General features: G+C 39.1%; 4 protein-coding genes across 6 annotated transcripts; 2 read left to right on the top strand and 2 right to left on the bottom strand.

Annotated features, from left to right (window-relative positions):
* Window positions 1–1,251: 1,251 nt before the first annotated feature.
* LOC131679098 (small ribosomal subunit protein mS40) lies at window positions 1,252–2,139 on the top strand. Its single transcript, XM_058959655.1, has 2 exons — window positions 1,252–1,374; window positions 1,481–2,139. The coding sequence occupies exon 2, from the start codon at window positions 1,540–1,542 to the stop codon at window positions 2,137–2,139; it is 600 nt and encodes a 199-aa protein (XP_058815638.1). The 5' UTR covers window positions 1,252–1,374; window positions 1,481–1,539.
* A 75-nt stretch (window positions 2,140–2,214) lies between these two features.
* Window positions 2,215–3,657, top strand: LOC131679097 (pyridine nucleotide-disulfide oxidoreductase domain-containing protein 1). Its single transcript, XM_058959654.1, has one exon. The coding sequence runs from the start codon at window positions 2,215–2,217 to the stop codon at window positions 3,610–3,612; it is 1,398 nt and encodes a 465-aa protein (XP_058815637.1). The 3' UTR covers window positions 3,613–3,657.
* Window positions 3,648–6,037, bottom strand: LOC131679096 (protein O-glucosyltransferase 2-like). 2 transcript variants are annotated; one of them, XM_058959653.1, is made up of 4 exons: window positions 5,961–6,037; window positions 5,646–5,903; window positions 4,367–5,573; window positions 3,648–4,314 (listed from the first exon to the last, which is right to left on the bottom strand). In XM_058959653.1, the coding sequence occupies exons 2-4, from the start codon at window positions 5,813–5,815 to the stop codon at window positions 4,186–4,188; spliced, it is 1,506 nt and encodes a 501-aa protein (XP_058815636.1). In that variant the 5' UTR covers window positions 5,816–5,903; window positions 5,961–6,037; the 3' UTR covers window positions 3,648–4,185. The 2 variants fall into 2 exon arrangements, with proteins under 2 accessions (XP_058815636.1, XP_058815635.1); XM_058959652.1 differs by having other exon boundaries at window positions 5,646–5,910; window positions 5,961–6,028.
* A 974-nt stretch (window positions 6,038–7,011) lies between these two features.
* LOC131681638 (uncharacterized) lies at window positions 7,012–9,031 on the bottom strand. 2 transcript variants are annotated; one of them, XM_058962551.1, is made up of 5 exons: window positions 8,487–9,031; window positions 8,098–8,427; window positions 7,896–8,010; window positions 7,699–7,823; window positions 7,012–7,642 (listed from the first exon to the last, which is right to left on the bottom strand). In XM_058962551.1, the coding sequence occupies exons 1-5, from the start codon at window positions 8,592–8,594 to the stop codon at window positions 7,316–7,318; spliced, it is 1,005 nt and encodes a 334-aa protein (XP_058818534.1). In that variant the 5' UTR covers window positions 8,595–9,031; the 3' UTR covers window positions 7,012–7,315. The 2 variants fall into 2 exon arrangements, with proteins under 2 accessions (XP_058818534.1, XP_058818535.1); XM_058962552.1 differs by having other exon boundaries at window positions 7,012–7,823.
* Between the last annotated feature and the right edge of the window lie 102 nt (window positions 9,032–9,133).

Raw genomic sequence — 9,133 nt, 5'->3', positions numbered from 1 at the left:
TTAGTTTGACACATATTGCCCCGAGTACATACATGTCAAAGTAATGGGATACAATATGCTACAGAGCGATGTTTCAGTCCGTGAATACATGGAGACTGTAGCGCTTTGCTCCCTCTAGTAGTTATAATCCGTTCTTAGAGGGTCCATTCCCAGTAAAGTTTATCCGGAATTCTGGTTGGATCTAGTTAATATTCCGCCCGGTCAAACTATTCGGAATTTGATTCGGAATCCTGAATGGAGTCAGTATGGATTCCAACTGAAATGTAACAACCGATTCTGAGTCGGAATCGGTTGTTGCATTTGATTTGGAATCCATACTGACTCCATTCAGAAATCCGAACCGGTTCTGGAATGAGTTTAACTGGGCCAATGACGTAAATTAAAAGGTCTGGCAGATAAAGGGATTTGCCTGAGCTAGTAACGTAAAAAAGGTAAACAATCCCGAAGCAACCAGTGAAGACGTTATTGAGTTCCAAAATGGCAGCAGGCGAACATTAATCAAAACACACGGAGTGACGTCAGCACGTTCCACTTTTGCTATCGGTGATGTAAACAAACGGAAAAATCACATACACTATTAAACATTTCTTCTGCGTATTGGTGATAGCTACAATCATCTGCCAGACCTTTTGCTTTTAGACATGGTAACTGGGCGGGTTCAGTGACAACAGTTGTTTCTATCATTATTAGCTAATACGATTGCACAAAGTTTATAAAAGTATTATAAAAGAAAATATAGTTAAATAAAAGTTAAAACATGGATTTAAACGGAAGGGCCGTATCAACAAACAGATTTCATTTCAAACAAAGTTGAATTAAGCCCATTTTACAAATCTTATTTTGATGATTGTTAAATCATATTTCCATAATAATTTATATGTACAGTGATATTTATATGCATAAGCTTTAATAATAAGCATAAAAACAGTTTGTTTACATTTTGCTGTAACGCCCTTCTGAAAAATTGACCTAGAACTGATTATACCCACTGAGACGTCCAAAAAATTGTTTCAAAATCGTTCAACACGGGTCCAATGATGGACGTTCGTTGAACGGTTATTTGGACGTTGTCCAAATTGGTCCAACGAACGTCCTTCATTGGACGATTTTGAAACCAACCGTTCTTAGAGGGATTTGATTTGGAATCCATAATGACTCCATTCAGAAATCCGAACCGGTTCCGGAATGAGTTTAACTGGGTGGACGTATTTAAAATGATGTTATGTCTTCATATCTGGCATCCCTGCATGTGAGAAATGGAAAACGAAACAATAAAAACAAAAGGATTTCTTCTCGCGATTCCCTTAACGCAAATAAACAGCACATGTTTGGTTGGGTTTCCGCTGTTACTACGGTGCTTATATTCTACTCTTGGTAAGTATTTACTTCTTGTACTTATTTTGTAGTAATTGGACTTTATCTTAGCCAACATTTGTTATTATTTCAGTAAAGAAACATGAATGAAATATTTCCTTTTTAGGTTCGTCTTTTCTATTACGTCATCTCACCGAGTAAATATTTCGCAATAGAAGTATAGAAATGTCATTATTCAGAGCAGTGGGAAGTCCAATTTTGTCCGCATATCGCCAAGTAATCCAAACAAATAATATTCGGACGTTCTTCTTGTCGTCATCACGTTTCATTTCGGAGGAAGCTAAGGGTGAAGAGCAAGCAGCAGATCAGTCGACCGGAGAAGGAAACGTCGATGATCGAAAAGATCGTACCCGAATCATTCCAGTAGAAACAAGCATTCGGTATTTGGCGAGTGAAGCGTATCAGCAGACCTACCAGGGGGAGCCCGTTTGGAAAAACTACCGCCGAAATCACAAAGGAATCTACCCGCCTAAGAAAACTCGAAAGACGTGCATTCGCCAGGGAAAAATTTCTACCGGCAACCCCTGTCCCATCTGCCGAGATGAATATTTAGTGCTGGACCATAGGAATGAGAACTTGATTAAGCAGTTTATTTCACCTCAGAGTGGAAAGGTTCTGAGTTACCAAATCACCGGCCTCTGCCAGAAGAAACACCTTGAACTTCTAGTAGCCGTCGAGCGGGCTATGGACTACGGTTTGATAACGTTTGATGTTCCTTTTCGCAACTACGACTACTCCGAGTACTATGCCGACCAAAAACCATAATCGTCTGTAAGTACTTTAGTGCTTAGTTTTATAAATTGAATAGAAGCAAATTAGTTTAGAAAAGAACAGAGAAGAATGACGGAAATTAGTTGCACTTTTTTGGTAGTTGGAGGAGGGATAGCAGGTGTTTCCTGTGCAGAAACGCTGCTCGTTTTTGCGGATCCTAAAGACAGCATCATATTAATTACTGAATCATCTTTAGTAAAGGCGGCTACCAATCTCGTTTCGCTGGGAAAAGTTCTCACACGTTTTGATGTTGAGGAGAAGCAAGCAACTTCGCTGAATAGAGCCATTCGGGTGTTGGAGGATCAACTGATTAGAATTGAAAGCGAATCCCACTTTATTCAAACAGTTAATGGAAACAAGATCACATTTCGCTATCTTTGTCTTTGTGTGGGAGCTCGTCCTAAGTTGATCGAGCAAGCAGCTGGTAATCCAAACGTGATTGGAATCCGTGACACTGAATCAGTAGAACAGTTTCAAAATCGAATCAAGGAAGCCACTCGTCTTGTGGTAGTAGGAAATGGTGGAATCGCATCGGAAATAGTATACGAAATGACCGGTGTCCAGGTGCATTGGGTCATCAAGGACGAATACATTAGTTCGACGTTTGTTGATTCCGCTGCGGCGAAGTTTTTTCAAGATCGTTTGAGTTGCAAAGGCGAACAGAAAGCCATTATCAAACGCATGAGGTATTCGGAAGAGAAAGCTGAGTCAAGCACTGCGAAACGAGGGGCTGCTCTAGGTCCGGATTGGCATAAAACGGTTGATATTTCTGGAAAGTTGCAGAATGTGCCTGGTTCGGTGCAAATACATTACAAAGCCGAAGTCGAAGAAATTCAGACACAATCCGAAGGGTATCCTTTAAAACTTCGCCTTACCGATGGAGAGGTGATTGAATGTGACTTAGTGGTTTCTGCTACAGGAGTGAATCCAGCGATCAATTTTAGTTCGGACCGAAACTTTCGCCTTGGACCCGATGGAGGCCTATTCGTAAATTGGGAAATGGCCACCTCAGTGGATGACATTTATGCTGCTGGCGACGTGTGCTACGCTGGATGGGACCATGCTTCGCATTGGTTTCAGATGCGTTTGTGGACTCAGGCTCGACAGATGGGATCAATGGCAGCTCGTGCCATGGCAGCTAAGCGGGCTGGCGAAACAATTTACCAAGATTTTTGTTTTGAAATGTTTAATCACGTGACACAATTGTTTGGATATCAGGTGGTTCTTTTGGGTCGCTACAATGGACAAGGACTCGATGATAAGTATGAAGTGTTGCTCAGGATGACTCCTGGTTTGGAATACATCAAGCTTGTTATGGTAGCTGGACGGCTGCAGGGAGCAATGTTGATCGGCGAAACGGGTTTGGAAGAAACGTGTGAAAATTTAATTCTAAATCAGCTGGATTTGACGCCGTACGGGGAAGACTTGCTGGATCCGAACATCGACATCGAGGATTACTTTGATTAGTTTATGTTGAATTTTCTTTGCAAAACAGTGAGTGGTTATAAGTAATCGAGGATCTTATTTCCGATGACATTTCCATATTGACTAAAGTTTAGAAAGGGTCCATTCATCGTATTTACTTATTGCCGCTTATTACAGGGGAATGTACCTACGTTAAGAGCAAGGCACAAGGCAGCTTACTGGCTGAAAACTGCATAATCAAAAAAACTTAATAGGTATCAACTGGTTCTCCATCTCAGCCATATCAATTTGTACTTCTAAACAATTTTTAATAATAAACAATTCGTTCTACGAAACTAATCATACAGTTAGCAAAAGACCATCCATACACACGTTTTGTGACATGCCCATTCTAACGCGAGGTATCACTGTATGATCAGATCTTTGATGTGATGGCCTGGCCATCGAAATTTGTAATTACTGAAGAAATCATGTTTAGTCCCTAAATGCATGTTTTTCTGGGCATCAACTTCGCAAGGATATTTTATACCCCATGTTGACTTTTTTTTGATAAATCTGGTACGTTGCCGAAATTCAATCCATTTAAGGGTCAAATCCAACAAACATGGTAATGCATTACAGTTCATCGTGATTCTCAGCATGGTCTTTAAAATCACATTCACAGTTTGATGAGAGAGCTGGTTGCTCGGCCAATTCCATGCCTGGTAATATCTGAATCGGGCTAACAATGTTCTTTGCATAGTCCTAAAAAAACAAATATTACTTTTTTTTTTAATTTTCATGACGAACTACATACCCTTAAGAGGAGAGCAGAATAGCACAATATCGATTTGGGCAGCAGATGCTGCTCAGCAAATATCTTGGCATTGTCCCTAATTAGCAGCATATCATCGTCACTCTCTTTGGCCTTTTCAATAGTTTCCACCAGATTGGACAGATTTTTGTCGAATGGAACGTATTCCCTCCACTTTTTCAGTTTACTATAAAAATGTTCATAATACTTGGAATCTTGTTTGAAAACAACCGACGTTCCGCCTAGTAGATAGGGAAATCTATAAGCGGCAACAGTTCCATCGACGTTGATTTGATATCTGTAGTCGAAGAATTCGAAAAACGAAATGTGGGCTACCTTTGGTCCGTAAACTTCTTCCTCGTCTCGGAAAAAGAAGAAATTCGTCAACGACGCATTTATTAGATCCGAGTGCTTTTGTGATATACCAACAAGATCCAACCGTTCTCGACATGCGTCTCGTCCACGCCAAAATGCTTTGGGTATTTTCTGTTCCCACGAAACACCTTTTCGTTGTACCGAAAGCATATCTAACGATACTCGACTCATGGCCTCTAGGGTGGATTCAACGATGTCATATGTTGGCATTACTATGTCGAATGTATCATCGCTACCACACCAGGAAAAAATTGGATATGGTCCGGTAGTGCGACGATGACCACCTTTAGTGACCAGTGGATAATCGCCCAAATTCACAAACAGCTCCACGTCTGGCAGCAAAGCTTTTCGAGCCAAAGAAAGCAACATCGCATCCATGTATATCTTAAATCCTGTGTAGCGTCCATAGCAAGTTCGATAAACCAAGTTATTTTTAACAACATAGTTACATAGTGAGACGCTTCCTGGTTTGTCATACTGTTCAATGATTCTGGGTCTCAAGTTTGAAAAGTTCACGGCTCGAAACGGTATCAAATCATTATCTATTTGAGGATCGTTCACAGGACAATCGATCAGCTGAAGCCACTGGTCCAATGTCCCTTGAGGGCAGTTGCAGTTTTCAATATACAATTTGCCGTCGAAATTGTAAGGCGAATCACCTAGATGTTGATCCTCAAAAAGGACTGAAATCTCTACGTCCCAACAGGTCTCCATCAGCTTATAGCGGATCAATGCTGTCCCATCGTACCTATCTATTTGTTCTATTCGTACGCGACAATTACCAATTCGAGATCGTCCTTTTAATCGAATGTCATACTTCACCGGCTCGGTGATCCTAAAAATACGTTTATTTTTCGTATTGTAATGTTTCGGAGATAGAATATTAAATAATTTAAATTTTACTCACAGTTTGTCTTCTATATCTTTGAGTTCAATGAAAAAATATCTTGCATTCATAGGAAGTTTGTCCGCAAACTCAATACCTGGTCCCCAAATGCGGCTTTTATTAACATGTGGTTTTGAATTAACCAGCACAATGCAAACAAATATGCAGAACAAGATAATACATTTTCTCATATCTACTTTGATGAATATAAAATGTATTCCTAGTGATAATTAATTGGCCACCGTATATTTCCTTGGTTAAAATGTATACTATTTGTACCTGCAAACTGGCCTTTCGTTTTCATCCGCTTTGAACCGTGACTTTGTTTATATTTACCTCACTAAAATATGAGCAACAAACACAATTACCAGACGGTGAGACAAAATGATTTATATATGAGATATTTTTTTCTGTGTTCATTTATTTCACTTCTCCCCGGTAAAGCTCAGTCGGAAATGAACCGGAATTCTGGCTGGTTCCAGTTCGTATTCCGGCTCCAGTGACACAACCGATTCTAACTAGAATCGGTTGTCACTGGAGCCGGAATATGAGCTGGAACCAGCCAGAATTCCGGTTCATTTCCGGCTGAGCTTAACTGGGAACAATTCCTTCTAAGAACGGTTGATTTCAAAATCGTCCTGTGAAGGACGTTCGTTGGACCACACGCTCGTAAAAAGTTACTCAAAAATGAGTTTAATCCCACCCATTTCCAGATAAAGTGGAACAACCCTTAAATTGAGTAATTCCGGAGTTACTCAAATTTGAGTAAGCCAGCCTGAACCAAAAACTGAGTAATTATTACTCGGTTTTTGAGTACAATATTATCTACACTAAACCCAAAAGTGCTTCACTAGTACTCAGATTTTGAGTTCAACATTGCTCAAATTTTGAGTTCAGTACAAATTTAACAAAACCAAAAATTAAGTAATTATTACGCAGACTTTGAGTTGAACATTACTCAAATTTTGGGTTCAGTAGAACTTCAACAAAACCAAAAATTGATCGATTTTTACTCATATTATGAGCAGAAGCTTACCCAATTTTTGAGTAGACAACAAAGCCAGTTGTAATTCCTCAGTTTTTGGGTAGAATATTACCCAATTTATGAGTGCAATATTCCTCTAAGAACGGTTGGTTTCAAAATCGTCCAATGAAGGACGTTCGTTGGACCAATTTGGGCATCGTCCAAATAACCGTTCAACGAACGTCCATCGTTGGACCCGTGTTGAACGATTTTGAAACAATTTTTTGGACGTCTCAGTGGGATTTCATTAAAACCCAGTAAAGTTCAGCCGGAAATGAGCCGGAAATGAGCCGGAATTGCAGCTGTTTCCAGTCAGTATTCCGGCTCCAGTGACACAATCGATTCTAGTTAGAATAGGTTGTGTCACTGGAGCCGGAATACTGACTGGAGCCATCCGGATTATGACTTGCAATTCTGAATGGTTTCTGTAAGAAGAAATGCAACAACCGATTCCTATTTAAATTGGTTCATGATCGATTGTTGCATTTGAACTGGAACTAAACCGGTTTACATCCAGTGAAGAAATTGGCCGTCAAAATTTTGTTTTGGATACAACACAATGCAGTCTTTCTTTTCTTATGGAATATTTTTACAATAATAATTAAAGAAACTTCTGTTTATTAAATTTTATGGTTTTTAGTAAGTATTGTATAAAAAAGTTGTCCTTTTATTTGTTGTCAATACGTGCGCGGGAAACTTCAATAAAAGTTTGGACGAGTCTATTCACAGTTGTCCTCTGACTGTGCGGAATTATATTATATATGGCACATGCCAGAAAGTCCCAAAACATTCTAAAATTAGGTGGCACCTCCACTCCGAGAACTGCGTGGCATTTGAATAAAATTTCCACTGCATGAATAGAATTGTTAGTCTCGAATATAACTTTTTTCTCACAAATGACGGCATAATTTCCTCTTTTCATCGGGCTTGCTACGCACACCATGTGTAGTTTGGAATCAGTTGCGGGGGATGCCATGTATGTATCTAAGCACTCCTAATGATGATATAAAATCATTACATCTAACCTTATGTATATTATATTGCATTTACCCCAATCCAACGAATTAAAATTGAAGCCGAATGTTCTTCGCCTACAGTTGGACAGCCTACCAGCGTTCTTTTTTGTCCGCGAATTGGCATATGAGAAATTATTCTCAAGCATCCTCGAATGTGATCTGTGAATAGTTTTACAAATTTAAAATTTTATGACAGACCTTTGGGCTAAATTAAAAAAAATTATATCTCACCATCTTCTACTCTAGAGAATCTGGACGGTGAATAAGATAGACACTGAGAGAAGACATCCTCGATTTTGAGACCTTCTGTTCTGTTAGGATACAATCTCTCAAACATTTGACGAATCTAGAAAAAGTGATATGATATAAATATTCATATGTTCCGTGAATACCATAAAGTGAAATAGTAAATAATAAAAAATAAACATGTTACCACCAATCCTTCATATGAACACAGGTGTGGAAACATATCCAAGATATCATTAACGGGTTTCTTTTCTTTTAATAACAGTTTGAGGACTGGAAAGCATCGGTCCATTTCATCACAAATATGTTCTGCTACTGATGCCGATGCAAGCATTACTCGGAGCAATTGAGCCCGCTCTACAAGTTCAGTTGAAACGGACTCTTCTACAGGCATAGTTCCTCGATTATATTTATGTTTTTCTGCAGGTAGCTGTTTGATGACATTCCGGATGCGATGAAATATCATGCCAGTATGAGCACCCTTTTCCTTGCCTCCGTTGCGCCAAAAGAAAAATGACTAGCATGAAAATAATTATAATTATATTAGAGAAATTAAATAAGCATAGAATAACAAACCTCATCAGGAGCAGTTGGTGTGACTCGCGTATTACTAAGTTGTGGAAATAATTTTACGATTTGAACAGCTGCCGCATGCTGTTGATCAACAGAAGGATACCTGCGCATTTAGAGATCATTGGTTCGTTACTCCGAAAAAGACCAAAAAGATTCCGTGAAAGATTAAGTTCTAAATTTCTTAAAAAAAATCTAAATGGTAAAAGTATGAACGGTATTTGATTCGTAATTCTTTGCATGCTGGGACACATCTATTTTCTGAAGAAAATCGGTCAGTTTATTACTGTTTTAAAAGTCTGTAAATGTCTGGACCAGGCATACGCAGAACTTTTTTTTAATCACCGATATCATACTTTTTGATCTGCCTCTCGTTTCTTCTGCTGCAAATTTTGTGCATTGGACGTATTCGGTCTATCCACTAATTGAATATTTACTAGAAGTATATGCTAGAAAATGCATGAAAATTCTCGACAAACATATGATTACGGCCTAAAAGCCAACTGTCAAAATCCACTTTGAATGGAAATTCCGGACAAACCGTTACACGCCAATCACAGATGTTGGTAGTAAACGAAAGAGAAAAGTTTTCTCTTTCATAAACTGTTGTGAGCTGTGTTCGACTAGTAACCGTTTGTCTGGAATTTCCATTC

The sequence above is a fragment of the Topomyia yanbarensis genome, chromosome 2 (genome assembly GCF_030247195.1).
Source record: "Topomyia yanbarensis strain Yona2022 chromosome 2, ASM3024719v1, whole genome shotgun sequence".
Taxonomy (NCBI): domain Eukaryota; kingdom Metazoa; phylum Arthropoda; class Insecta; order Diptera; family Culicidae; genus Topomyia; species Topomyia yanbarensis.
Note: the sequence above shows the minus strand (reverse complement) of the source record. Positions and strands in the feature narration are given on the sequence as shown.